Consider the following 26,256-nt stretch of genomic DNA (forward strand, 5'->3'; position numbering starts at 1 on the left):
GCCCTGGGCTGAACACCGCCAGCACCGACCTCACCACCGCCAGCACCGATCCTCCCCCCGCCGAGCGGTGCTTTCCAGACGACCCTCTTGCCAAGCCAACGCCAGCAGCAAGCGGTGGTCCCGGCAGAGCTGCAGACGAACGCCCCGGTGAATACGGAGGGTTGCACCCCCCTGCACGCAGACCACCGCCACCGCAGCTCTGTCAGCTCTTAAAGCCAAACCTGGGACGCTCGGAGAGGGCAGAGCCGGGAGAAGAGCAGCCACCAGCTCCCCTGGGAGAGCCGAGAGCTGGAGTCACCGGTCAGACGGCCCCGGGCAGCGAGGTGGGCCAGCAATTCGCTTCTCCCACTCTGGCGAGGGGCTGCTGCTGCGGGAACCGGGGGGCTCGTGCCCGAGGCAGCAGCGGGGAGACGACGCAGCCAAAGCGCTCGGCTTCATTTTATCCACGAAAAGAATCGGGGGTTTGGGCAATGAGACGGAGCGCCGAGGCACCGCGCTCTGCTGAGCGGCCTCGCGACAGCCGCTGCGACGGCCACACCAAAGACGAGGGAAATCTGCCTCGCGTTTCGCTGCTCGGCGCCCCACGGAGATAATGAACGTTTTATACATTCGAATGGCTTTTATTTGCCAATTACGCCGGCTGTTTAAAAACCAAAACGAGCCCAGTTTTAGAAACGGGAGTTGGGCTGTTCAGAGCTGGCTCTAATTGGCAGTTGATAGGGTCGGAAACGGGGCGTTTGCTGCAGAGAACATCTCCAACAAGTGACAATTTGTGGAGACGAATCGCCTCCTCGACAAGGAAAACCAACGTGATCCGAGAGCGCGAGCGGCAGCGACGCCGCTCGTCTCCCCTCTGTCTCTCAGGGCTTCTGGGGGACCCCGGGACCTTGGCTGAGCCGAGAGAGACCAGCCGCTGCCTCCCGCGCCCCTCCGGAAAGCGGAGCTTTGGCAGCAGCTGCTGCAACGAGCCGCGGTGTCCGAGTCTTGCTCCCAGCAACGCTCCGCCCGAGCCAAGCACGAGGCGGCCGGGGCACGTCAGGCCGGGCTTATCGCCCCGGCAGACCCCACCGCCGGCTCGATGGTAACGGAGCTCGCAGGGCTCCCGCCGGGCTGGTTTTGGGGAGGCTTTGGCCAGCCGGGCTCCGGGACAGCCCGGGCGGCGAAGGGAAAGGCGAGCACCTCAGAGCTCCCCTTCCCACCCCCCCCCCCGCAGCCGTTCACTTCCCGAGATGAAAATAATTTGGGCTGAAATCTCTGCCCCGAGCGCGGGGTTGGGCAGGACCCGGGGCTCAGCAGGCATCCTGCAGCTTTGTTTCCCTCGAACTCGTAATTTCGCTCTTCCGCGCTCCGCACGCCCGCGCAGAGATCGCCGGCCGGCGCTCAGGGCACGGCACCGCGCTAACCAGCCCCGCGGCACCTGGGAAGCCCTTTCCTGCCCGTGCTCTGCAGAAACCCTTGAAAATACGAATTTAAAAAAAAAAAAAACAAAAAAACAACCAACAAAAAACCAAGCACCAAGCGAGTGAAGGACGGGCACCGCGGAAAGCTGCCGGCATCGCCCCCTCCCAAAGCCCTGGCACCTCCCGGGGACCCGTCCCACCCGGGGCCAGGGCCAAGCAGGAGCCCGGTGCCCTCCCTGAAGCGCAGGCAGCGGACAGCCAGGAGCGAGAGCGGGAAAGCACCTTCCCTCAAAGCCATCGGTTAAGAATCGCCCAAGGGAAGAGCTGAGGAGGCAGCTCCCTAACTCCGGCTGCCTCCTCACGCACAGCGTCCCGTTCACGTGGAGGGGACGATGGGCAATAAGAGAGATCGATTCCTCCTTCCGCTGTATTTTACAGAAGGACCCAGGGAAAAACATTGGGAGCGATTCAGGAGCCCCGAGCCGCACGTCAGCGGTCGGTTTCCTTCATTCTGGCCGAGCACACACGGCCTCGCAAGCGGGGATTGTCCTTTTAAAACCTGCAAATTAAAAAAAGCCCCCGGCTCGCGTCACCCCGCGGCCCTGCGGGGGCGGCCAGTCCTGAACCTCCGGCTCAAAAACGGTTCTGCGCGGCGTTCGCTCCCGGGTCCCGTCTGACGCCCCTCGGAGCGGAGCCCCGGCCCGGCGGTCGTCCTCCCTCCGGAGGGGCAGCGCGGCGAGGGCTCGGCTCGGGCACACACCTCCATGCAGGGAGCACGTCTCCGGCTCTGGACTTTCTTCCCAGCTTTGAGGTGTGATCATCAGCTTGGGAATCGGAGACAGAAAGGCACTAGAATTAGAGCAGAGTGCTCTGAGCGCCGCCCGACGCCCTCCTCCCCTCCGAAATAAGGACTCTTCCCCAAGTGGCAACGCTCAAGGAAAGAAAAAAAATCCCTGGGAACCAGCCCAACCTAAAACCGCCTCCGTCTCGGCGTGGCGCACCCGGCGAACGTCCTTCACACCAACAACCAGGGGTTCCTGCAGAAGGGCAGGCCTGGCTGCCCCTCCTGCCCCGGGTCTTTGCTGATTCCCCAGATGGCAGAAATCGCCCAGAAATGGGAAAAGGCTCCCGGATCCCGCCCGGCCCAGTCACGGGCTGCACCCACGCACCCTCCAACACCGGGCTCCCACCAGCCGCCCCGTTTCAACCCCCGTCGCCCCCGCGGTTGGTAGCAAAGCCAGCCTGACTTCTCCCCCTCTCGATTTCTCCCCGGGGCTTCTGGCTGTCCCTCAGGCGCGGCGAAACGACTCCGAACGCTCGGCACCGGCAGCGAAACGCTTCTCCAGACACCGCGACATCAGGAAAAGACACCCCGGCCCCATCACACCGAGGGCTCGCCCGTGGTATTTTTAAGATCATAACATCACCCCCACGGAGGGCACCCGCGCAGCCAGACTCGCACCGAAACCAGCCAGAAACGTCAAAACCCCCGGTCTGACCCATTTCTCTGCCGGTCCGGCAGCCCAGCGTGCAGACACCCACGTCCTCGGCTCCCGCTGCACCGAGGCGCCCCAGGCACCACCACACCTCTCGGTGCCGAGGCTCGGCTCCCCTCCGCCTCCCCACCGCGGGACAGCCCGGCCGGGCGCTGGCGAGGCCGGCACCGCCGGGGCCCGGGGCGAGCAGGGAGGCGGCGCGTGCGGGGGGAAGGCACGCTCGGGGCGAACGTCGTCAGCCTCCCGTTGGGGTAGGAATTAGTAAGCGCTGCACGGGGCCCCGCAGCTCCTTTTCCCCAACCGCTGTTTCCATCCGCTGCCCTTTATTTTCCAGCGTGAGGACTTGGGGGTTTTTTCCACCTCCGCTGCAGACAGGAGGTCGCAGAACGCACCGGCCGCTCGAAAGAACCCAAAGTTGGCGTCGTCAGAAACGCTTCAAAACCCAGCGGAGGGGAAAGGCCGAGACCCCCCCGTCCTGCCAGCGCCCCCGGTGCAGGCGCCCAGGAGGCAGCTCTGCCGCACGCGTGCCGGGGCTCCGCGGCAGCCGGGCCCCGCTTGCGGGGGAGACCCCGGCTCGAGCGAGGCAGAGGGGAGCGGGGCCGCCTTTCGGCAGGCAGAACGAAAGCGTTGTGACCCGCTTTATCCATTCTAAACCAGCTCCCAGCCTCGCCACATTTTGAAATATTTTATTAGATGAGACAAAGCGCCATTGCTAAAACCCCCTGATCTAACGCCACGCGGCGGCTGCCGGCTCCCCGCTGCCGAGCCGGGCAGGCCCCTCGTAACGAAGGCTACGTCGGTGGGAGAGAGGCAACGGGAACATCCCTCAGTTACTGCTTCAGGGATGGGATGAAAAACTTCCTCTGCCCCAGCGCTGAGCACCGACGCTGGGGCCTGTCACCAGCAGAGCCACCGCGGCGAGTCCTGAACCCCAAGGCCGGGTCTGGCATCACCAGGCACTGGCCGGAGCCCATCGCCCAGCGAACGCCCACGTTCCCGGTGCCTTAAACCCAAGAACTGAGCTGCAATTTCTGCCCTTTCCCTAAATAAAACAGGACGAGTGAGAGAAAGCCCCCTGAGGATGCGGCTCAGCGATGGAAGCGAGGCAGGGGAGATGCCACGCGCTGTCCCCCACCGAAGTGGGGATGCCATTTTTCACTCCTATTCACCGCCTGGAGAAGCTCCTCCCCGCTGGAGCTGCTCCCAACGCTGACACGACAGGACACGAGCCGTGCCCGCTCCTTGATACCATTTTCTTTCCAAGCCTGCTGATGGCAAAAGCCCCACAAACCGGCGCAGCGTCAAATGTAAAATCCCTCGCCTTAAACGCGCTCCCGAGACCCAGCGACTCCAACGCGGTTTTAATTCGCAGCCGCCCGAGGCCCGTCCTCCACCGCGCGCCTTTGGTGCCCTCCGGGCATCCCCACAACCCCAGTAAAGAATAACCGCGAGCAACGACGCCGAGCCCACAAAAAGATGAAAAGGCGTTTCGGGAGGCGGCCCTGGCACCGAAGGAGGGAAGAGACGTTCCTCCTCCAGCGCCCGCCGGGACGGATGGACGGACTGGGAGGGCTGGAGGGAGACTCTGGCCTTTTGGGAGCGGAGCCGCGCTGCACCTCCAGCGCGCCCGGCCGCAGCCCGACTCCGCTGACGATGCTCAGGCGCCTTTTAAATGGAACTGACCCACCGAGAGCGGGGAGAAACGGATCCTCGGCCGGAGGCTCCCTCCTCAAGCCCGGCCCGGTCCTCTCCCCTCGGAGAACCCCGCGCCGTCCTCGGGCGCAGAGACCACGCCGGCCCCTGCGGTTCCCCAAAGTCCCCTCAGGAGCCCAAGCCGCCGCCGCCGCTGCGCAAACAGACCCGGCCCCGCAGCTCCTCCGGACACCGACACCTTCCCCAGGGCTCAGAGCCCCGTCTGGCATGGAGGCCGCTCAGGTTTCCTCGAGTCCTTGGAAGCAAAAGCCAAGAGGAGGCCAAAACCCGTCAGATCCTGCCCCTGCCGGCCCCGCCGCCGCTCGCCCCGGCCGGGCCGCAGGACACGGCTCCCCCTTCCCCCCCGGGGTTCAGCAGGAGCGGAGCCGGGACGCTTTAGGGAGCTCGGACCCGCTCCCTGCTCCTCCCCACAGGCTCCAGAGCCCGTCCCGGTGTCCCCCCGTGCCGGGGGAGAACAGTGCGGCCCCTCCTGCCCGGGGAAACTCCAGAGCCGCTGCGGAACCGGGAACGGGAGGGGGGCGGAGGGGAGGACTGGGGGGACGCCAACAGGAAAACGGGGGGTGAACCCCACATCCGAGTGTCGTGCAACCCAAGAGGAGGCTCCGGCACTCACGGGCTGGTCGGGGAAAGCTCTGCCCGGAGCCAGCGGCTTCGCCAGGAAAGCGGCGCCCGCAGCCCCCTTGGCCCCGGCGCCACCGGTGTGGGGGTGCTCCCGCGGGGGGACAGCGCTCGGAACAGGCTCACCCCAAAACCCCGAGAGCCGCCCCCCAAAGCCCCTGACGCTCCCAGGAGAAGGGAGGGGAGCGGAGGGGACCGAGCCCAAACGCGGCCGGACGGGCCCCTCCACAGAACAGGGGGACGCAGAAGAAGCCCAAGAAGTTCGGAGCGGGGGGACCCCAGCTCCTCCCTGCGCCCACCGCAGCCCCAACTCCGTCCCCCCGGTCAAGCCCATTGTTGCCCAGAAGCGTCATTTCACCGACAGCCCCGAGGCGGGTCCCCCGTGTTCCCCCGTCCCCGGCGGGGCACCCCCAGCCCCCTCGGCCTCTGGAGCGGCCAAGTTTGGGGGCTGCACCCCAGCAAGGAGGGATGGACACCCCCCCCCCCCCCCTCCTCCATCCCGGGCTGGCTCCAGCCCCCTCCGTCCTGGGGAAAGGGGCTGGGGGACGATTTCGGGGCGCAGCCCCTGGCACCCGCCGCCACAGCAGCCCCCCCCCCCCCGCCAGCCCGCGGGGGCCTCACACCTCCCCAAAACGCCTCCTGCCCCCGCCGAGGTACGGACCCCACTCAAAACCGTGACACCCCCCGAACCACAAGCCCGCAGCAGACAGACACCCCCCCCCCCAGCCAAGGGCTCACGCCCGTGTGTGTCCCCCCCCCAGCCAGCACAGACCCCCACCGCCCCACCCCCCCAGCCTGACCCCTCACCCCTCGCAGCGCCCCCCCCGGCCTGGTCACACCCCACTCTCCCCCCCCCCAAAACCAGCTGCCCCCCCCCAACCCAATCACCCCCTCCCCCTGACAGCCCCCCCCACGCCCCGGCCCAGCCGCCCCCCCCCCGACAGCGTCCCCCTCTCACCGGCGGGGCTCGGGGAGGGGCCCCCCCGGCCCGGCCCGGCCCGGCCGCGGGGCGTGGGGGAGCGGCGGGGGGGGCTCAGGGGCTCGGCGGCGGCGGCGGCTCCATCGGCGGCGGCTTCACCTGAGGAGGGCCCGGGCCCCCCCGCCCGCCCCGAGCCACTTCCGGCCCCCGCGCGCAGCCAGGCCACCCAGCCGAGCGCCGACGCCCTCGAGCCGCCAGGAGGGGGGCGCCGCCGCGGCCGCCATGGGCCGGCACGGCGGGGGGGGGGGGGGGGGGGGGCTCAGCCGAGCGCCGGCGCATCGAGCGGGGCTGTCCAGGGGCGGGCAGCGGAGCGCCGAGCGCGGGGCGGGAGCGCCGAGGGCATCGATGGACCGGGGGGGGCGGTAATCGATAGCCGATAGGCAGTAATCGATAACCGATAATCGATAACGACCGGTACGGCGGGGACAGGCTCACGGTCCGGGAGCGGCGACGCACCGAGAGGTACCGGGAGCCTCCCCAGGCTCAGCGGGACTCCCCCAGGAGGCCACCAAGGGTCACCCGTGAGCGGCCCCAAGGGGCCCGGTACCGGGGGCGGCCCGGGGGTCCCGTCGGGGCAGAGAGGCCGCTGGGCCGCGGGTCCGTAGGGTCAGGGAGGGCTGGAGGGGTCCGTGCAGGCCCTGGGGGGGCGAGGGTGTGTCCCATAGGGACCCCACGATCCTGGGGGGGTCCCAGGGGCTCCAGGGTCGCGGCCTGAGTCCCGCAGGGCGACGGGGTGCCATAGGGTCAGGGGTCCCATAGGGTCAGGGGGTTACACGGGGGCAGGGGGTCCCATAGGGTCAAGAGTTTATAGAGAGTCACAGGGTCCCCTAGGGTCAGGGGGTCCCATAGGGTCAGGGGGTTATGTAGGGGCAGGGGGTCCCAGAGGGTCCCAGGGTTACCTGAGGCCAGAGGGGTCCCGTGGCAAAGGGGCAGCCGGTCGGCGGGGGGGCTGTGAGGGTCCCCCAGGGTTGTGTCCCCTCCCCAATCTCCCCTGTCCCGCTACAGCAGCGGCGCTGCCCCCCCCCCCCCCGCCCCGTCCCGCTAACGGCTGCCCCGGCGCTGCCCCAGGAAACGCCGAGTCCATAAAACTGCGCAATCTTTATGGAGCCACTTTCACACGTCGGGGGCTGTAAAACGCGGCGACCTTTGAGCCGCCGCCGCCGCCACCACCGCGGGCGAGCGGGGAAAGCTGCCGGGGTGCTCAGGGGGTGACGGTGACGGTGACGCGGTGCCAGGCGTTGCTGAGGACCCCGCGGAGGTTCCAGATGGGCGCCACGGTGTCGGGCTGCACGTTGTAGCTGCCGTCCACCGCCTTGCAGACGATCTCCAGCTCGGCGCCCGCCGTCACCGGCGCCTCCAGCTCCCACAGCACCCAGGCCCAGGCGCGTCCTGGCACCGGCCGCTCGCCCCTCAGCCGAGCCACTTGCCAGGTCCGGCCGCCGTCCAGCGAGACGTCCACCCGCACCACCTCCCGCCCGCCCCCGCTCCAGGCGTAGCCCTTCACCGTCAGCTCCCCCTCCGGCACCGCCGCGCCGGGACGCGGGTGGGTGATGGCCGACTGCACCGGCAGCTCCTGGATGGCGGGCGCCGTCCTGTAGTCCACCGTGTCCCAGTCCACGGAGGGGCAGAAGCCCTTGTAGTCGTTCTGCTGCCAGTGGCTGGGGCTCTCGGCCGGGCTGACGGCCACGCGCTGCAGCCACTTGACGCTGCGGGCGCCCACCACGCCGGGCACCACCACGCGCACGGGGAAGCCGTGGTCGCGGGGCAGCTCCTCGCCGTTCATCTCGTAGGCCAGCAGCACGTCGGCGGCCCGGCTGACGGCGCGGCCGTAGGGGATGGAAGCGCCGTAGGACGCCCCGCCGACGTCGACGTCCAGCCCCTCGAAGCAGACGTGCCACTCGCCCTCCAGCTCTTCCCCGAAGCCGGCGTGGAGCAGGACGTCGCGCAGCCGCGCGCCGCCCCACCGCGCCGTGCTGATGGCCCCGATGTCCCACGACAGCCCCTTGACGGGGCGGACGCGGCTCATCTCGGTCCGGCGGTTGCCGGCGCACTGCAGCGTGGCCGTCACCTCGTGCTTGGGGAAGCGGCTCCGCAGCTCGGCCAGCGACAACGAGAGCTCCCGGCCCCCCGGCCCCTCCACCCGCAGCCGGTAGGAGCCGGGGTCCACCGCCGGCACCGGCAGGTGGTTGCGGGTGAAGAAGAGCCCGTTGGGCGTCAGGAAGCGCTCGGTCAGCAGCTCCGCCGGCGGCTCCGCGTTGAACGGCTTCTGGCTGTTGACCCGCAGCGCGGGGTGCCGGGGGGGGTCCCCGGCGAAGGGGTCCTGGGCGGTGTCGGGGGCCGGCGGTGCCTCCTCGGGGCTCAGCTCCCCCACCTTGTACTCCTGCAGCAGCTCCAGGACGTGGGGCTGGTTGTGGACGGCGTAGAGGGCCCAGAAGGGCTCCAGGGGCCCCCCGGCCGCCAGCAGCAGCTTGTCGGCCCCCCCGGGGTGCAGCTCCACGAAATCGGTGACGTCGAAGACCTCGGTGCCGTGGGTCACCCAGACGCGGTCCTGGGGGGAGCGGTGCCGCCCCACCTCCTCCCGCGTGTACAGGGGGTACCGGGGGGCCGGCACGGCCTGGGCCGCCTGGGCAGCCTGGGGGACCCCAGCCCCGTCAGCAGGGAACGCTGCAGCACCCGGTGCCCCGGCCCCAGGGTCTCCCCCCCCCCCCAAACCCAGCACCCGCTGCCCCACCCCGGGTCCTCATCCCGGTGAAGGACCGCGACGGGGGGTCCCAGAGGATCTGGGCATCCCGGTGCTGCCCCAGCCCCCCCGCCCCCCTGGGATCCAGCCCCCCGCAACCCCCCCCCGGTGCCCCCATCCCGGAGAAGGACCCAGCGGTGTCCGCCCCCCCCCCCCCCCCCGGAGGATCTGGGCATCCCGGTGCTGCTCCCCCAGGACTCAGCGCCTCCGGTGCCGGGATCTCACCGTCCCGGTGCCCCCCCCCCCCCCCCGCCCGGTGCCCCCCCCCGCCCCGTTCCCGCTCACCCGCCGCCGCCGCTCTCCGTAGGCCAGGACAGCTCCGAGGCCCAGCAGTGCCGCCAGCACCGGGGCCGCCCCGCGGTGTCCCCCCGCAGCGGGGCTGCCGGTGGGGAAACGGGAGCAGCCGCGGCGGGGCAGCGGCAGCGGCGGGAGCCTGCGGGGAGAGCGGAGCTGAGACCGGCCCCGGGCGGGCGGCACCGGGGTCCGCGGGGAGCCCCGACGGGGCGGCTCGTACCTGCGGCCGGCGACGGCTCGGAGCAGCAGCATCGCGGCGGCACCTACGCGGGAGAGAGGGACCGGACACCGGGAACCGTTACCGGGAACCGTTACCGGGGGAAACCCCTACGGCTCCGTGGAAAGCGGGCACCGGGGACCTGCGTGGCGCATCCCCGCCCCGGTGTCATGTCCCCCCCGCCTCACCCCGGTCCCGGTCGGCCCCACCGCGCACCTGCGTTACGGCTCCGTTAGCGCAACGTCCCGCCGGTCTCTGCCTCTTTAAGAGAGGGGCGTTGGGCGTGGCCTCAAGGGAGGGGGACGAGCCCTCCGGCCACGCCCCCTCCCTGACCCAGAGGGGCGGCGTGGGCGGGGCTTACACCCGCCGAAGGCAGTGTGGCGACCACCCGGTCTTAAAGGGGCAACAGCAGCGCGGGGCTCTTAAAGGGGCAACGGCGGCGGGATTTAAAGGGCCAGCGGTGCCATCGCCGTTCCCGACGGGATCGATCCCGTTTCTCTCGCCGGGCGGGCGACGGCCAACACCCGGGAGCCACCACCCAGCTGGCTGCTCTGATAAGCGTTATCGGGGCAGGGCTGGGGCCTCGTACCGGCTGTTGGCACCGGGCAGGAGCCGGAGCCGTCGCTCTGCGACGGCTCCGGCTCCTGCCCGGTGCCAACAGCCAGGAGAGGTGGCGATCGATTCCCCCCACCCCCAACAAAAAAAAATCCCTCCCTGAGCACACAGAGTGTTTTTTTACCCTTCCTTTTTTGTTGTTTGTTTTGGTTTTACTTACATTAAATACATCGGTTGAGTTCTGTTACCATGATTGTTATTTAAATGCAATGGAGGAGCTTTCTCAAAGCAAAACGAAAAAAAAAAAGAAAAAGAAAATAATAATAATAATTATCAGAGAAGCAGCTGGGGAAAAAGAAGAAAAAAAAAAAGTGAGCAAAGCTGCAGTGTCCCCATTTGGTCCAGGGTTTTGGCCAGAAGATGGTGGGGGGTGTCCGCTAGCCAGACCCCAGCCCAAGAGAAGACCCAACCGTGGCATGAGGCTCTCCCGGCACCGTCTTTGCCCAACCGAAGCCAGACCCTTCCCTTGGGAGGGGGACGGGGGGCCGGAGCAGTGGGGAGGGGGTTTATCTGCCTGCAGGCTCTACCCCTGTGCTGGGGGGGCTTCATACGAGACAAGTCCCTCCACCCCACAGCCACGGCCCTGGGAGCAAGCGGGTCCCACGCTGCCCCTGAGCCCCCCCCCCACCCTGCACGCAGGACCCCCCCGCCCCAGGGAAGCAAAGCCCCCCCTGGACAGAGCGGGGCAGGGGCTGGGAGGGCCAGGATGGGGCCCCGGCTGCGGTGCTGAGCGCCGGGCGGTGCTGCCCTCTGCAGACGTGCTGCTGCTCGGGGGTGGCCCCGCTTTGGGGGTGTCCCCCCGTGCTGCAGCACCCTGACCCGAGGCGCCTGCACGTCGCCCTGGGGTGCCACCTGCCCCCCCCCCCCGGAAAGAGGGGTGGGGGGGTCTCCGTGGGGCCCTTCTGCCGGGACCGACCGACAGCTCCCGGTCCCGTCCCGCCGCGGGTTTCTCCAGCCGAGAGCTCCTTGGGGAGAAGCAGAAGCAAAACCCGATCGAGGCCGGTGCCTCCTCCCCCCTCCGCCGGGCCCAGCGGGACCCAACGCAAAACCCCCCCAAGGTGCATCTCAACGGGCTGAGGCGCAGCCCAACCCTCCCCCCCCCCAAAAAACCACCCCCAGGCTCGCCCGACGCTCCAGAAAAGGAGAAACAAACAAAAAAAAAGGCCACCTAGGAAGAAATTCAGGACACTGCAGCTTTCCTCCCCCCCGACAGCCAAACAGAAGAAACAGGAGGGGGGGGGGGGGGGGGGGGGGGGAACAACCAAAATTAGAAAGCAATCGGTGACAGACCCCCTGGGGAACATCCCGCGTTTTCCGGAGGTCTCTGGTTCCAGCCGGTTCGCCACAACGTGACCCTGCGAGGCCGGTGCTGCCGCCTTCCCGGGTCTCCCCGCCCCAGCTCTGCCGGGAGGGTGGAAGGAGAGACGTTAACGGGGACCCAGATTGACCAGAGCAGAGAGGGGGTGGGAGCGGGAGGAAGATGGAGGGAGGAATCGGAACATTGGGGCGCTCTTTGCACCTATAATACAAAGTGAAGAAGAGTTCGGTTTCGCTTTGTTTTGTTTTTGCCTTTTTTTTTTTTTGTTTTGTTTTGTTTTTGGAAGTTAAGTCCCCGGCTGATCTGGTTCCGCCGCCATCGGGATGGTGGTAACGGGTGCCTGGTGGTGGTTCCGAAGCGTTAAAAAGTGCAGTTAGAGGGAGCTCTCGGGAGGGTTCTGGTTCAGACGGGTGTCTCGGTGTGCCGTGATGGAGGTGAGGTGCGGTGGACGGGGATGGAGGTTACATCTCGGCTCTTCCCGGGGCGCGGGCGCCGGCCGAGGCCGCCCCTCAGTTGCTACAACACTGGCTCTTGTTCTGCGGGCTCTGCTCGTGCAGGTCCACCCCTCGGCTCCGGCCCGCCGCGCCGCTCGTGCTCTGGGGCTCACTCTTTGGCAGCTTCTTGGCTGCGAGGGGGGGAAAGAGACGGGCGAGGTGGCGGCGGGAGCCAGGGGGGACCCTGGGGTGAGGCCCTGCGGCCGCCCCGGCTCCCCCCGGGGACACCGAGCAGCTTCCCCCGGAGCCGCCCTTGCGCCTCGGTGCGGAGCCCCGGCAGGAGCCGCGCTCACCAGGGGGCAGGACGGGGCACCAGCTCTGCTCAGCCCCCCCCAAAAAGCTCTGGGGCGGGCGGTGGGGAAGCTGCACCCCCCCCCTCGTGCCCCCCCCCCCCCCCCGTCCGTCCGTCCCAGCCGCTCCCGGCGCCTCACCGATGGCCAAGAAGAGGTCGTTGACATTCATCGCCGTCTTGGCCGACGTCTCCATGAACAACAGGCTGTTGTCATCTGCGTAGGCCTGCGCCTCCTGCGGGGGGACACCGGCAGCCGGGTGAGGCTCCGGCACCCGCGGCCCCGGCCGGCAGCCCCCACCGGCCCGGCGCAGCCCCGCGCCGGCACTCACCTCGTACTCCACCATGCGCTTGCTGGCCAGGTCGGCCTTGTTGCCGGCGAGGGCGATGACGATGCTGGGGCTGGCTTGTCTCTGCAGCTCCTTCACCCATGTCTTCGCCCGCGCAAACGTTTCCTGGGAGCAGAGAGGGGGGACTGGGGGCTCGGCCCACCGCGGCGCCGCGAGGCGGGCGGCTCGGAGGGACCCCCGCCACGGCAAGAGCCGCCCCCGCCTCCCTGCGGGACCCGCCTCGAGCCGCCGAGGCCCGCGAGAAGGCCCCTACCTGGTTGGTGATATCATAGACCACGATGGCGGCTTGTGCCCCCCGGTAGTACATGGGGGCCAGGCTGTGGTACCGCTCCTGGCCGGCCGTGTCCCAGATCTCAAACTTGACCGTCGTGTCATCCAGGCAGACGGACTGTGTCAGGAACGCCGCTGGCGGGAGGAGAGACGGCGTCAGCGCCGCAGGGCGAGGGCCGGGGGCCCGGCGGGGGCTCGGAGCCGACGGGAAACCGAACCGGCGCGAGGCAAAGCCGCGGCGACGGGGCCGCGGCCCCCCCCGGGGGGCGACTCACCGCCGATGGTGCTCTCCTGGTACTCGTGGAACTGGCCCTTGACGAAGCGCAGCACCAGGCTGGATTTCCCCACCGCCGACTCGCCCAGCAGCACCAGTTTGAACTGACAGATTTTACTGGCTTGGGACTGCCCGTTCGGCCTGGCGGCGCCTCGGCTGGTCATGGCCTGGGTGCTGCTGCCGGCGCTGCGCGCCCTGCGAACCGGGAAGGCACCGAGGCGCCCGTGCGGGGCCGGGGCTGGGGGCTGGGTGCTGCCTGTCGATCCGCTCGGCTGTCCTGGAAGGAGGAGAGAGCCGTGGGTGAGCCGAACGCGGGCGGCACGACGCCCCCACGTCCCCCCCGGGGCCGTACCGCGTCCAGGGAGGGAGGCTCTGCCGAGCCTCGGTGGGCAAAACCCCCCCTGCCTCCGGCTGGACCGCGCTCCTCCTCACGGGGCCTCTCCCCGGGGTCTCTCCCCGGCGGCACAGACCCGCCGGCCACGGCCCCGCTCCCTGAGCCTCGGCTCCGGAGGGATTTCAGGGAGCAGCAAACCGGAGCTAATCCGCGAGCCGAGATCCTCGCAGCCGAGGAGGCTGGGAGTGAGTCAGCACTCCTGGAGCCCTCCCGCTCCCGGCGAGCAGCCACCGGGCCGGGACACGCCGCGGCGGCGCCGGAGCCGAGGCGGCAGGAGAGCGGCTCCGGGCCTGGAGCTCCTTCCCGTGAGGGGCCACCAGGGCTCCGGCGGCTCCCGGTTGGAACCGAACTCCCCAGCTCTGCCCTCGAGCCCCTCAGCTCCAACCCGGGCGGCAGCGGCTCCTCCACGGGGGCGCCCGGAGAAGATCAAACCCCACGGGTCACCGGGCAGCCGGAGCTTCGGCGCCGGCAGCTCCCGCGCCCTGAAAGAGCGGGAGGCAGCGGGGCCCGCGCCTCTCCCGGGAGCTCCGCGCTCTCCCCGCCACGCTCCAGCCCTGAGGCCGCAGCGGAGCCCGAACCGCGCCGGCGGGGCCAGGACGAGGACCGCGGAGACCAGACCCAACCGGCGGAAAGTCGTTGGTTGCCAGTTCCCCTTCCCCTGAAGGCGCACACCGGGCTCCGGCCGGCCAAACCCCGCAGGAAACACTTGCCAACCGCAGCACTCGTGCGGCGCCGACCCTGGACCCCTCCGGGAGAAGGGGGATGGCCCCCGCCTCCCCCGGGGCACAGCAGAGCCCCGGGGGCACAAACCCACCGGCTCGGCGCTCGCCCGGGCGCGGGGGACGCTGCCTCCCGCACCGCTCGGCCCCGGCAGCGCCCGAGCTCGGCTCGGCACGACCCGCCGGGAGCGGCCGGCGCTGCCCAACTCCCGCCAAACCTCTTCGGTGGGACCCAGGAAGGCGCCGGGAGAGCTCGCAGGGGTGAGACCAGGCCCGGGCGAAGCCCAGGACGGCTCCAGCCAAGCGTCGCTGTCGGGAGCTCCGAGGCTGGGCCGAGGCTTCACCAGCACTTGAACCGTTCCCAGCAGCGTTTCCCCGTCCCGGCAGCGACGCAGCCCGTGAGGAGGGGGCTGGGGCAGAGCAGGACCCGCTCCAGCAGCGGCACCGGGATCACGTCAGCTCCAGCCGCCCCCAGAGCAGGGGGGGGAGCCCGGCTGCACCTCCCAGGCACCGGCTGCACCTCCCCGGCACCGGCCGCCGCAGCTGCCCAGCCTGGCGCTGCCCCCGAAGCAGAGGGCCCGGCTGCCCCTCGGCCTCCCTCTGCCAGCGGGATCAGCCCCTTCCCCTGCAAACACCCCCGAGCCCTGAAGCAACCGCTGCTGGGCCCCGCGCTGGGAACCGACCCCCCTCGCCCTCCTGCCCCCTTCTCGCTCCCCTTCTCCAGCTGATCCCGGGGCTGGTCCCCTCCGCAGGCCGGGAGCGACAGCCCCAGTCCCAGGCCCACGCTCCAGGCCGGCTCCCTCCTTCCTCGGGGCAGCTTCGCTGCCCAAAGCCGCTCCTGTCGCCCCGCTGCACCCCAGGGCCACGGCGGCAGCAGCCCGGGCTCCCCGGGGGGGCAGTGGGGAGACCCTGCACAGAGCCCGGCCGCAGCCCCAGCCCCACGACGTGAGGCAGCGGCTCAGCCCGGGGGGATTCGGCGCCACCACGACCTCCACCATCCGCTGGCCGGTGACTTCCACTGCCAGGTCCCACCGTCCTGCTCCGCCGGAGCCGCGGGGTGAGCGCCCGGAATGGACCCTGGGCGAATTGACCGGGGAGGAGCTGGCGGGCACCTGCGCCGCCGGCAAAGGGCTCCAGCCACCGCCGCCCCATGGAGCCACCGGGGTTTGCGGGAGAACCAGCCCTGAGCCTTGGGCTGTTCACACCTGAGCTGCCGAAGTCCGGGGCTGGACGGCTCCGTCCTCGCCCCCCACCTCACCCCGCAGGACCCTGGGGCACCATCCAGGCACAGCCACCCCTGGAAGGAGCCACCTCTGCTGCCTGGGAGCTGCTCCAGGACGCTGGAAGCCACGAAATCCCACCCGTGCCAGGGCTCCTCCGCGGGATCAAGGCAGATACAACCGCCCAAACTCAGCTTCTCTCGGATGAACCTGGGTTTTGGGGTATCAGAACATCCGTAGACCCCTGGGACGACCAGATATTCCCCCTAAAACATCACGGCACCAGGCGAAAGCCAACGACACGCCGATCCATGGAAGCCCACAGCTATTTCTGGCACGCGCCCGTGTCACCAGCGATTACCGTTGGCGGCGAGCGGAGCGGGATTTACGGCGCGAAGCAGCACCGACGGCCGCGAGCGCGGCCACCCAACCCGCCGGGGCGAACCCGCAGTGGCAAAGGCTTCCCCGGGCCGAGGGCCGCGCCGGGAGAAGGGAGCTTCTTCGCCGGGGAGGGTTGCAACAGCCCGCCGGGGCCAACTGCTGCTTTCCTGTTGCCAGCCGGGCTTTTCCTCTGTCCCAATCGCGCTCGTGCAGCCGGTGCCACGGGGAGTCCCGGTTACGGGGGGAGCCTGGCCTTGGCCGTGCAGCCCGCGCCGAGGGAGCTCCGGCTCGCGGGGCCCGTACGCGCCGTACGAAGTCGCCCCGCGGCTCTCGGGGTCCCTCCTTCACGGAACACCGAGACCTCGCGGCTCGGCCAGCTCCGGCGGCTCGGTGACGCGGTGTTGGCGGGATGGCGGGGACACAGCTCTCCCCCAGCCCGCGGGGGACGTTAAAGCCTGCCGGTGACAGCGCCCGCACGCCAGCCATCGGGCGGCAGAGCCCGCTCACCGCCCCGGTGAGGGCCGGGCTCCGGCCACGCGCCGTCCCCCCACGCTCCGCCGCAGATAGCGCCGACGCGCTCAAGGCCACCCCGGCGAAGCCGCCGGTCCTGCCAGGAGGGCCCGGGCGCTGCTCCGGTGCCAACAGCGGGTCCTGCTCAGACTCGGGGGGTCCGGCCTGGCCTGCCGCCCGCAGCCGGTGCGGGGGGCCCGGGCCGGTGCTGCCGGGGGAGATGCCCTTGGGGAGAAGCCGCCACCGGGCTCCTCTCGGCGAGGGGAGCAGCGCTCATCCACCCGCTCCTCCCCGACAGCGCCGGGTCCCTCCGTCTTCCCCCGCTTCGGCAGCTCCGGCCCCGGTGGGCTCTGGACGCCAACGCTCGGGGCGAAGCCCCGCTCCTGGGGCGGGTCCGGCGCAGAAATCGGTGGGAAAAGTTGCAAACGTCGCAGACGATCGTCCCGTAACGGGGGTGCGGGAGACGGGCAGCCCCGGGTGGGAAAGCCGGGGCTTCTCCCAGGCACCCTGCGGGACGGCTGGGCCTCGCCGGGGCCCTCGGGGGGAGCCGGGACTCGCTCCCCACCTGCTGCGAGCGCCTGGTTTCACACCGGGGCCTGGCACCGGCCGACGGGGCCGCACCGGGGCCGAACGGCACCACCACACCGGGGGGCGGGGGGGGCCCTCTGGGGCACCGGCACCCCACAGCGCCCCCCCCGCTTTCCCCACTCCAGCGGCTCGCAAGGCGCCAGCCCGGTGACACGGCGGGGGCGGACGGACACGCCCGCACCGGGGACCCCCCGCGGCACCTCCCGGGGGCGGCCCCGCGGCACCAGCTCCCGCCCCAAGGCCTGGGGGAGCCCTTGTGGCCCGCCCGGGCCCCAGCGCCTCCCCGGGCCTCCCCCGGCCCCCCGGGACACCCCCCCGAGCGCCCCCATCCCCCCCCCCCGGTACCTCGGCGCCCGGCCCGGCCCTCCCGTCGCGGCCCCCGAGCGCACAAACAGCGGCTCAACCAAACCCTCCTGGCGCGGGCGGGATTAAGGGGCGGCTCCGCCAATCGGCGGCGGCCAGAGTTGCGGCCGATACGCCTCTTCCTCTCGGTTGGACCAATGGGAGAGGAGGGGAGCGGGTCACCGCTCCGCCCCGCGTAGGAAAACCAATCGGTGGCGGTGAGAGGGGCGGATGGGCGGTAGCATGGCCAATAGGAGCAGCCGGGCGGCAAGTTGTGGAGGAACATGGGAAAGGAGGCGGGACCCGGATGAGTGACAGGGCGTTAGACCAACGGGAGGCTGCGCCGAACGGGAGGGGGCGGCACCAACAACAAATAAGGTGACCTAAGGGGGAGGATCCCCGCACCCACAGGGGCCAATCGAAAGGCGGCAAGCTGCCCCGCCGCTCAATCACAGCGCAGAAGGGTCCCTCCCCGACCAACCCGAGGCCAGCGTCGCGATGAACGATGGCGGCGCGGGGCGGCGCCCCGCGGCCAATCTCAGGAGCAGCTTCCCATGATTGACAGCGGGAGAGAGGGCGCGGGGGCCGCTGGGAACCACAACCTCTGACACGGCCCCACGCACCCGAAAGCGGCCCCGCCCCCCCGGGGGGCGGGGCCCAGCCCGGCCAATAGCGGCGCTCCAGAGCGCAGGCGGGCGTGGCCACCCGAGGGCGTGCCGGAAGAGGGTGGCCTGGCGGCGGCGGCGGGCGGGGCCAAGGCTTGGGGCGCCCCCACGGGCGGGGGGGGGGGGGGGGGGGGGCAAGTGTGGGGCCGTATAGAGCCGTGGGGTCCCTGGGTGGGGCCGTGTCGCGACAGGCCCCAACCCAGCCCTGGGTGTGTCGTGTCCCCCCGCCCCCGCCGGCACCACACACGCACTTGGACATTTGTACGAAATTGCAGAAATTACAAAAATCGGCGACGAAACGCGGGGGGGCGCTGGGGGGGGGGGGGAACAAAGGTGCTTAGACCCCCCCACACACACCGGGGCTGTAAGTGCCAAAAGTCCGGGCGAGGGGGGGTGGGGGGGGCCTCGCCGCGTCGTGGAACCCCCCCCTGGCAGGCGGGACCCGCTCCCTGGCCCCGGGGCTCTGGCTCTGCACCGGGGGGGGGGGGGGGGGGGGGGGGGGGGGCAAGGAGGAGGCGCAGGGGGGTCCGGAGCCCCCGGGCGCTGCGTCCCCACCTCTCGCAGTGCGGGGCCGGGGGCTCCTTTTGGGAGGAGGCAGCCCCCCTTCCCCCCCCCCCCCCCCCCCCAGCCCCTCGGGGGGCTGCAGGCAGCTGCCTGCCCCGTCCTGAGCCCCTCCGCGATGCAGGCAGGGGCCGGGGGGGTCGCTCAGAGGCGCAGGTGAGGGACAGCCCTGGTGACGTCGCGGAAGAAGGGGTGTCCCAGCGCCGCCTTGGCCGAGATCCGCTTGTTGGGGTCGTAGTGCAGCATTTGCTGGGGAAGGAGGGGGGGGGGGGGGGCAGTGAGGGGGGGGGGTCCCCATCGCCCCCCCCGCCCCCCTCCCCTTCCTCCAGTCCCTCGCTCACCGCCAGCAGCTTCCGACCCTCCTCGTCCAGCGGCGGCACGACTTTGCCGAAATCCTGCCGGGCCCACTTGGGGAAGCTGGGCTTGTAGTCGGGCATGGCGGTGACTCCGGGCCAGGCCGCCTCGTCCGGCGTCCCCAGCGTGCGGAAGATACGGAAGAGCTGGTCGATCTCCGAGTCCCCCGGGAACAGGGCGCGGCGGGTGATCTGGGCAGGGGTCCGTCAGCACCCCCGCGGGGCAGCCCGGCACCCCGTGATGGAGCAGGGGGAGGGAGGGTCCTGACACCCCATCGCACCCCGAGACATCCTGCCCTTTCCAAGCTAAAGGTCCCCGGCTGACGGAGGGCCGAGCCCGCCCCCCGGGGACGGGGATCACACGCAGCCCCCACCCCGTGAGCTCTCACGCCGGCCCCTCGTGACCGTCCCCGCGGCAGAAGCCGGTCCCGGTTTTCCCGGGCGCTGCGGTCGGCCGCGTGATGCGGACCCCGGGGAGGGGGGGGGGCTCACATGACACCCGGCCGGCGCGGTGTGTTGCGTCCCCCCCCCACCCCAGCACCCACAAAGCCCCTTTATTCCCGGGCAGTGACGTCAGGGAGCCGCGGTGTCACCGGGACGGGACGTCCGAACCCGCCCAGCAGATCCTGGGCACACCCCGATGCGTGGGGACCCCAGTGTCACCCCGGGGGGGGATCTGGGGGGGAAGGAGGGGGGCACCCCGCTGCTATCACCCACCATCTCGGCAAAGATGCAGCCCAAGCTCCAGATGTCGACGGCCGTCGAGTAGTACTTGCAGCCCAGGAGGATCTCGGGGGCTCGGTACCAGAGGGTCACCACCTGCGGGGGCGGGGGGGGGGAACACACACACACACAGTGGGCACCGCGTCCCCCCCAGCCACCCCCAGCGCCGCCTGTCGTGTCCGTGCTCCCCCACCTCGTGGGTGTAGGTGCGGACGGGCACCCCGAAGGCGCGGGCCAGGCCGAAGTCGGCCAGTTTGATGGCGCCGTCGGCGTTGATGAGCAGGTTCTGGGGCTTGAGGTCGCGGTGCAGCACGCGGTGAGCGTGGCAGAAGGCCAGGCCCTGCAGCAGCTGGAACAGGTAGCTCTGCGGGGAGACGGGGGGGACACACACACACACAGGCTCAGCCGGGGCCGGGACCCCCCACCCCGCGCCCCGCTCGCCCCGCACCTTGATGAGGGGCAGAGCGATGCCGCTGACCGAGGAGGAGTCCATGAACTTCTTGAGGTCCTGGTGCAGGAACTCGAAGACCAGGTAGAGCTTGTTCTCCGTGTGGATCACGTCCAGCAGCCTGCGGGGAGGCGGCACCGGCGCCGTGGGGCGACCCACAGCCCCGGGGCACCCCACGGCCACAGCCGCCACACCCCCCGCCCCCATCCCCATCCCCAGGGGCTCCCCACAGCCCCCGCTGACCCCAGCCGAGGCAACACCGGGATGGAGCCGCGGCCGTAGGGGGGGGGGGGGGTCTGCGGAGCTCCCGCTGCCCCCAGCCCCGCCGCCCGTGGGGGGGGGGGGGTGTCCCCCCGTGTCGTCCCTCGCCCACTCACTTGACGATGTTGGGGTGGTTGAGCTCCTTGAGCAGGGAGATCTCCCGGATGGCCGTGCTGGGGACGCCCTCGGTCTCCCTGCGGGGAAGGCGGGTGAGCCCCGGGCCCGCCGCCCCCCGCCCGGTTCCCGGTGCCCCCCACCCGCCCCACTCACGTGTCCAGGCGGATCTTCTTCAGCGCCACCACCTCGCCCGTGACCTTGTTCCGGGCCTTGTACACGACGCCGTACGTGCCCTCCCCGATCTTCTCCACCTTCTGGAAGTTCTCCATGGGGGGGACCGGGGGGCGCCCCGGCAGCGGCCCCGGGGAGACCGGGGCGGGGGGAGGCCCCGGGCGGAGGTGGGGGAGGGGGGGAGCGGTGTCCGGGGCGGCCCCGGGGCGGCCCCCGGGGGAGGGGGGTGGCCCGGGGGGGGGGTTGGCCCCGGGGGGGTCCCTGGGGGGGGGGGTCCCGGGCGCGCGCGCGCGACGGGTGGAACGATCGCGGCCGCCGCTTCCCCCCCGCGCGCAACAATGTTTCGCTGGCCCCGCCCCGCGCCGCTTCCCGCCTTCCGTTGGCCCCGCCCCCTGCGCGCCGCCCCATTGGCCCGGCTGGCCGTGACGCGGCGGGCGGCGCGGGAGATCCCTTAAAGTGACAGGAGCAGCGGTCCCGTACGAGCAAACCGCGTACGAGCGGGGCGGGGGGGGGGGTCCCTCGGGGGGGGCTGGAAACACAGGGAGATCGGGGTCCCCCTGCGTGTGTGGGGTGGGGTCCCCGTGCGTGTGGGCCCGGGGTCCCGCCCTTGTGTGCGGGATCAGGGACCCCCCATGCGAGTGGGGTCGGGGGTCCCCAAGTATGCGCAGGCTGGGGGTCCCCGTGCGTTTAGGATCAGGGCGCCCCCCCCCCCGCCATGGGTAGGATCGGGGTCCCCCCATGTATGTGGGACCGGGGTGCCCCCCGTGCGGGCAGGACGGCCGTCCCACCATCTGAGTGGGATCAGGGACCCCCATGTATGTGGGGTTGGGCCCCCCCCCCGTGTGTAAGGGATCAGGGTCCCTCTGCAGGTGCAGGATGGGGGTCCCCGTGTGGGGGGGACCAGGGTCCCCCCAGCTATGTTGGGTTTGGGTCCCCACCGTGTGTGCAAGATGGGGGTCCCCACTGTGTGTAGGATCAGGGTGTCCCCCGTGTGTGGGGTCGGGGTCCCCACGGGTGTAGGATTGGGGTTGTGTCCCCCATGTACGTGGAACCGGGGTGTCACCCTCTGTGTGTGCGTGGGATCAGGGTCCTCCTGCGTGTGTGGGATTGGGGCGCCCCCCCAGCTGCGTGTGGGATCGGGGTCCCCCTGCGTGTACCCCCCACCCTGCACAAGAGGGTGGCCCAGGCTCGGTGGGTCCGCGTCCCGTCTCCCGGCCGTATCCACTCCGTGGGACCAAATCCGTGTCCCTGAGGTCACCGGGTTGGTGCTGAGAGTGGGGGGGGGACACCCCCCAAATCCCCTCCCCGAGCTGGGGGGGAACCCCCCAAATCCCCTCCCCGAGCTGGGGTGGGTGGCGTTGTCTCTGCATCCCCCAGGAAGGACCCCACGAGTCCCCCACCCACCCAGGGCAGAGCCGGAGCGTGTGACCGAGGCCTGCACACGCATGCACACACGTGTTCCCACGCAAGTCAAGCCGGGGGTGGGGACCAGCCCCCCCCCCCATTTTGGGGTGGGATTATGCAAATGAGAGCCCCTTCATATCCCCCCACATCCCCTTCGCCTCTCTGCCCCGGTTCGTGGTGGGAGACGAAGACGGTGAGACCATGCGGGTGCACGGGGTGATGGCGGTGTTGGGGACCCTCCTGGTCTTGGCTACAGCTCAGCGTCGTAAGTGGGGTTTGGGGTGGGGGGTCCTCGGTGCGGGGGGTCTGGGCAGCATCCAGAGCCCGATACGGGAGCAGTCGGGATGGTCCTGGCCGGCGAGGGGGCTCGCGGGATCTGGGGAGCCCCCATGCCGGCCAGGACCATTGCCAGCACCCCAAAATTTTGGGGTTCACTATTGGGAGCAGATCCCCTGGCAAAGCCAAATCACGCTGGGAGCAGGATTAGACCCTGCTAATCCCCTGGGTGGGGGCTGCTTGGAGGTTGGGGAGGGGGCTTATTGGGGGTCCCCATCCCTCTGTGGGATGTGGGGAGACCTACAGCCCCCCCGGGAGCACAGTGGGATGTGGGGGTCCTCATCGCTCTGTGTGGATGCTGTAAATGTGGGGGGGACCCCCATGCTGCCTGCAAATGAAGGGGGGACCCCGTCTGTCTGTAAATGGGGGATCCCCGTCCATCTGTAAATGGGGTACCCCCATCTGCCTGGGAGCGAGGGGACACAGAGGGGGCCCCCTGCAATTTGGGGGACACGGGGAGGTGACTTAAGAGCCCCTTTTGAGCTGGGGGGTGACAGGGTGGACCCCAGCAGCTCCCCGCGAGTGGGGGGGCCGCCAGGGAGACCCTCACCCCGTCCTGGCCGGGGCTGCCGGCGCCGGCTCAGCTGAGAGTCACATGAAGCGGCTTTGGGCAGCGCCCGGCGCCATGTGATGGGCTTTGCCCCACGCGCGGCTTGGCCCGAGCCCGTCACGTGGCCCCCGGGGGGTCCCCGAGGGTCGGGGAGGGGGGACCCGGCTGGGTGCCCCCCCCCCGTGGGGGGAGCAGCACGTCACCGGGGGGTTCTCCCCGGCCGGTCGGGGGGGTTTGGTGGCCACCTCGTGTGGGTGCCCCGGGTGCCACACGCGCCCTCTCGCCCTCCGCCCGCAGGAGCCGGTGGCCGGAGCCGTGGCCGGAGCCAGCCCTGGAGCGGGCGGCCGGCGCCGTTCCGGAGCTGGGACGCGGGGCTGTACCGGCCCTGGCAGGAGGGGACGCCGCGGCAGCAGGACTGCTGGAGAGGTGGGTGCCGGCACGGGCGGCGGGGACCGCGCCGACCCTCGGCGTCGTCCCTGAGCCGCCGTCCCTGTGCCTGGCAGGCGGCGACGTCACCTTCGACATCACCAACGACGCTCCCACCATGGCGGGCGCCGAGGCCACCTTCTCCATCGCCCTCCGCTTCCCCAGCACCCAGGCGGTGCTGCCCGACGGCCGCGTCGTCTGGAGCCAGAACTGCACCGTCAACGGTCAGCGCCCACCCGAAACCCCCCCCGTCCCCCACCCCCGGCACACAGACCCCCCCACCCCGTGCCCCCCCCCTCACCCTCTGCTCCCCGCAGGCACCCGCTTCGCCCAGGGCGAGCCCGTCTTCCCGGAGCAGCCGGCCGAGGGCGCGGACAGCGTCTTCCCCGACGGGCAGCCGTTTCCCTCCATCGCCGGCGGCAAGCGCGGAAAATTCGTCTACGTCTGGTGGACGTGGGGTAAGGCCGGCACCGACCCCCGCCGGGGCCCGGGGGGTCCCCGAGGCGGTGCTGACCCCCCCAACGTCCCACAGGGCGGTACTGGCAGGTGGTGGACGGTGCCGCGTCCCAGCTGACGGTGAGCACGGCGGGGGTGCCCCTGGGCTCCTACACCATGGAGGTGGTCGTCTACCACTACCGCGGCCGCCAGAAGTTCATCCCCATCGGCCGCGCCAGCACCCAGTTCAGCGTCACCGGTGGGTGCCGGGGCTGGGGAGGGGGAGCCCGGCGGGGGCGGGTGAGCTGACGGTGCCCCGTGTCGTGCGTGTGTCCCCCCCCAGACCAGGTGCCCTTCACGGTGGACGTGGTGCAGGTTCAGGGCGCGGCGGAGGACGACGGGCGCTTCGTGCGGAACCGCGCCGTGGCCTTCACCGTGCGGCTGCACGACCCCAGCCGCTACCTGCGCGACGCCGACATCTCCTACTCGTGGGACTTCGGGGACCAGAGCGGGACCCTCATCTCCCGCAGCGCCACCGTCACCCACACCTACCTGGAGACCGGCTCCTTCAACGCCCACCTGGTGCTGCAGGCCGCCATCCCCATCACCCCCTGCGGCACCTCCGCCGCCCCCGTCGTGGACCCCACCACGAGGCCCCCGCCGTCGGCAGCACCCACGGCCACGCAGACCGACAGCACCACGCCGGAGGGGGAGACCACCGCCGGGGTAGCCAGCACTGGTAAGGCAGCGTGGGGCAGCCCCTCCGCCGCGGGTGCCCGGGGGTCCCGGGGTGCCCCGTGCCAGGGGTGCCCTCCCCATCCCTGCTCTGCCCGCAGAACCCGCAGCCTCCAGCTCGCCGGCGGAGCCCACGGGAGGATCAGCGGCCGTGCCCCTGGACTCCGCCGTCACCGGGTCCGTCCTCGTGACACTCAGCGCCCCGGTGGATGTCACCGGCGGGGCCGTGGGTACCGACCCCGCTGCCGTTTCTGCCGCGGCATCCGTGGACCCCCTGCTCCCCATCTCGGTGGCCCCGGCTGGGGACACGCTGGGCACCTCGGCCCCTGCCACCACGGAGGGAACAGCGGCTGCAGGTGGGTGCTTCCCCCCGGGCAGGGGGTGCCGGGCCATGTCTGGGGGGGTCCCCGAGGGCTTGGTCCCCCCCTCGCCCTTCCCCAGCCTCTTCCCTGCGTCCGGCTTCTCCTGCAGATGCGGCGACAGCTGGAGCCACAGCAGGAGCCACCGCGGAATCCCTGGTTGAAGCCACAGCTGGAGCCACAGCCGGAGCCACAGCTGGAGCCACAGCCGGAGCTACAGACGGAGCCACGGCAGGAGCCACAGTTGGAGCCACAGTTGGAGCCACAGCTGGAGCCACAGCTGGAGCCACCGCGGAATCCCTGGTTGAAGCCACAGCTGGAGCCGCGGCAGAAGCAACAGTGGGAGCCACCGCGGGAGCCACGGCTGTATCCCTTGCTGCTGCCACAGCTGGAGCCACAGCTGGAGCCACGGCCGCCCCCGACGGCACCGCCGAGGCGCTGGTGCTGGTGAAGCGCCAGGCACCGGCCGCCGAACCCACCGGCTGCATCCTGTACCGCTACGGCACCTTCTCCACCCAGCTCGACATCGTCCGTGAGTGCCGGGCCGGCGGCGGGGGGCGGGGGTGGGGGCGTCCGGGGGGGTCTGAGCCCCCTCCCACACCGCGTCCCGTTGCAGAGGGGATCGAGAGCGTGGCCATCGTGCAGGTGGTGCCGGTGGTGCCGGAGGGCAGCGAGAGCAGCGTGGAGCTGACGGTGACGTGCGAGGGGAGGTGAGGACAGCCGGGGCAGCGGGCGGCGGCTTGGGGACGGGGACAGGGAGGGGACCGGGGGGGGTTCTGACCCCCCACCCCTGCCCGCAGCCTGCCCGAGGAGGTCTGCACGGTGGTGGCGGACGCCGAGTGCCAGACGGCGCAGACGCAGACGTGCTCGGCCGTGACGCCGGCCCTGGGCTGCCAGCTCGTCCTGCGCCAGGACTTCAACCAGTCCGGCCTCTACTGCCTCAACGTCTCCTTGGCCAACGGCAACAGCCTGGCCGTGGCCAGCACCCGCGTCGCCGTCGGAGGTGGGAGCGGGGCTGGGCTGGGCTGAGGGGGGGTCGCAGGGCGGTGGGGGGGGTGGGGGTCCCGCGGGGTGCTGAGCTGCCTCTGCCCGCAGACACCGCCACGGCCGCCGGCAGGACCACGCTCTTCGTGGGGCTGGTGCTCATCGCCGCCGCCCTGGGCATCGCTGCCTACACCTACAGGTCAGGCTGGGGGGGGGCACCGTGGCGTGGGGGGGGACACACCGTGGCGCAGGGGGTCCACCACCACGACCTGGGGGCCACCGCCACGGCCCCGCCGGCACCAGCACCAACCCTCCCGCCGTGCCTCTGCCCCCGCAGACGCGTGAAGTACAACCTGCTGCTGCCCGCGGCCCCCCCGGCCCCCCGGCCCCGGGGCTGGCTGCCCCCCAGCTCTGCCCTCCGCCTCCTGCTGCACCAGGCTTTCGGGGGGGCTCCCAGCGGGGAGAGCAGCCCCCTGCTCCGCGCCAACACCGTCTAGAGTCACCACC

At 71.0% G+C, this 26,256-nt stretch overlaps 4 protein-coding genes across 9 annotated transcripts; 1 reads left to right on the top strand and 3 right to left on the bottom strand.

The window, feature by feature from the left end:
* Window positions 1–7,285: 7,285 nt before the first annotated feature.
* On the bottom strand, window positions 7,286–9,492 carry SUOX (sulfite oxidase). The gene is made up of 3 exons (XM_086478757.1): window positions 9,461–9,492; window positions 9,232–9,379; window positions 7,286–8,838 (listed from the first exon to the last, which is right to left on the bottom strand). The coding sequence occupies exons 1-3, from the start codon at window positions 9,490–9,492 to the stop codon at window positions 7,408–7,410; spliced, it is 1,611 nt and encodes a 536-aa protein (XP_086334883.1). The 3' UTR covers window positions 7,286–7,407.
* Window positions 9,493–10,251: 759 nt separating this feature from the next.
* RAB5B (RAB5B, member RAS oncogene family) lies at window positions 10,252–13,252 on the bottom strand. 4 transcript variants are annotated; one of them, XR_015184040.1, is made up of 6 exons: window positions 13,069–13,252; window positions 12,777–12,928; window positions 12,506–12,628; window positions 12,316–12,409; window positions 11,363–12,015; window positions 10,252–10,290 (listed from the first exon to the last, which is right to left on the bottom strand). XR_015184040.1 is itself a non-coding variant. In XM_086478796.1 (5 exons), the coding sequence occupies exons 1-5, from the start codon at window positions 13,229–13,231 to the stop codon at window positions 11,900–11,902; spliced, it is 606 nt and encodes a 201-aa protein (XP_086334922.1). In that variant the 5' UTR covers window positions 13,232–13,252; the 3' UTR covers window positions 11,316–11,899. The 4 variants fall into 4 exon arrangements, 3 of the variants coding, with proteins under 3 accessions (XP_086334922.1, XP_086334921.1, XP_086334923.1); XM_086478796.1 differs by lacking the exon at window positions 10,252–10,290 and having other exon boundaries at window positions 11,316–12,015; window positions 12,777–12,888; window positions 13,071–13,252; XM_086478795.1 differs by lacking the exon at window positions 10,252–10,290 and having other exon boundaries at window positions 11,316–12,015.
* Window positions 13,253–18,591: 5,339 nt separating this feature from the next.
* Window positions 18,592–20,618, bottom strand: CDK2 (cyclin dependent kinase 2). Of its 3 annotated transcripts, XM_086478798.1 has the most exons (7): window positions 20,503–20,618; window positions 20,349–20,426; window positions 19,972–20,092; window positions 19,717–19,887; window positions 19,518–19,619; window positions 18,789–18,992; window positions 18,592–18,696 (listed from the first exon to the last, which is right to left on the bottom strand). In XM_086478798.1, exons 1-7 carry the CDS (start codon window positions 20,616–20,618, stop codon window positions 18,592–18,594), a joined length of 897 nt encoding a protein of 298 aa, XP_086334924.1. The 3 variants fall into 3 exon arrangements, with proteins under 3 accessions (XP_086334924.1, XP_086334925.1, XP_086334926.1); XM_086478799.1 differs by lacking the exon at window positions 19,518–19,619; XM_086478800.1 differs by lacking the exons at window positions 19,518–19,619; window positions 20,349–20,426.
* A 1,507-nt stretch (window positions 20,619–22,125) lies between these two features.
* On the top strand, window positions 22,126–26,246 carry PMEL (premelanosome protein). Its single transcript, XM_086478727.1, has 12 exons — window positions 22,126–22,189; window positions 23,108–23,236; window positions 23,314–23,460; window positions 23,554–23,694; window positions 23,769–23,930; window positions 24,015–24,410; window positions 24,508–24,762; window positions 25,022–25,297; window positions 25,382–25,475; window positions 25,566–25,768; window positions 25,861–25,948; window positions 26,087–26,246. The coding sequence occupies exons 1-12, from the start codon at window positions 22,126–22,128 to the stop codon at window positions 26,244–26,246; spliced, it is 2,115 nt and encodes a 704-aa protein (XP_086334853.1).
* The last annotated feature ends 10 nt before the right edge of the window (window positions 26,247–26,256 follow it).

The sequence above is a fragment of the Leptosomus discolor genome, chromosome 27 (genome assembly GCF_034619465.1).
Source record: "Leptosomus discolor isolate bLepDis1 chromosome 27, bLepDis1.hap2, whole genome shotgun sequence".
Lineage (NCBI taxonomy): Eukaryota > Metazoa > Chordata > Aves > Leptosomiformes > Leptosomidae > Leptosomus > Leptosomus discolor.

Excerpts from the sequence above, each read along its gene's own strand:
- PMEL (XM_086478727.1), top strand. The coding sequence starts at position 22,126 with ATGCGGGTGCACGGGGTGATGGCGGTGTTGGGGACCCTCCTGGTCTTG. Across the intron at positions 23,695-23,768 it reads CTACGTCTGGTGGACGTGGG|GGCGGTACTGGCAGGTGGTG; the intron begins GTAAGGCCGGCA and ends AACGTCCCACAG. Across the intron at positions 24,411-24,507 it reads CGCCGGGGTAGCCAGCACTG|AACCCGCAGCCTCCAGCTCG; the intron begins GTAAGGCAGCGT and ends CTCTGCCCGCAG.
- SUOX (XM_086478757.1), bottom strand. The coding sequence starts at position 9,492 with ATGCTGCTGCTCCGAGCCGTCGCCGGCCGCAG. Across the intron at positions 9,380-9,460 it reads CGAGCCGTCGCCGGCCGCAG|GCTCCCGCCGCTGCCGCTGC; the intron begins GTACGAGCCGCC and ends CTCTCCCCGCAG. Across the intron at positions 8,839-9,231 it reads ACGGAGAGCGGCGGCGGCGG|GCTGCCCAGGCGGCCCAGGC; the intron begins GTGAGCGGGAAC and ends GGGGTCCCCCAG.
- CDK2 (XM_086478798.1), bottom strand. The coding sequence starts at position 20,618 with ATGGAGAACTTCCAGAAGGTGGAGAAGATCGGGGAGGGCACGTACGGC. Across the intron at positions 20,427-20,502 it reads AAGAAGATCCGCCTGGACAC|GGAGACCGAGGGCGTCCCCA; the intron begins GTGAGTGGGGCG and ends CCTTCCCCGCAG. Across the intron at positions 20,093-20,348 it reads AACCACCCCAACATCGTCAA|GCTGCTGGACGTGATCCACA; the intron begins GTGAGTGGGCGA and ends GCCTCCCCGCAG.
- RAB5B (XM_086478795.1), bottom strand. The coding sequence starts at position 13,231 with ATGACCAGCCGAGGCGCCGCCAGGCCGAACGGGCAGTCCCAAGCCAGT. Across the intron at positions 12,629-12,776 it reads TCTATGATATCACCAACCAG|GAAACGTTTGCGCGGGCGAA; the intron begins GTAGGGGCCTTC and ends CTCTGCTCCCAG. Across the intron at positions 12,410-12,505 it reads AGCGCATGGTGGAGTACGAG|GAGGCGCAGGCCTACGCAGA; the intron begins GTGAGTGCCGGC and ends GTCCCCCCGCAG.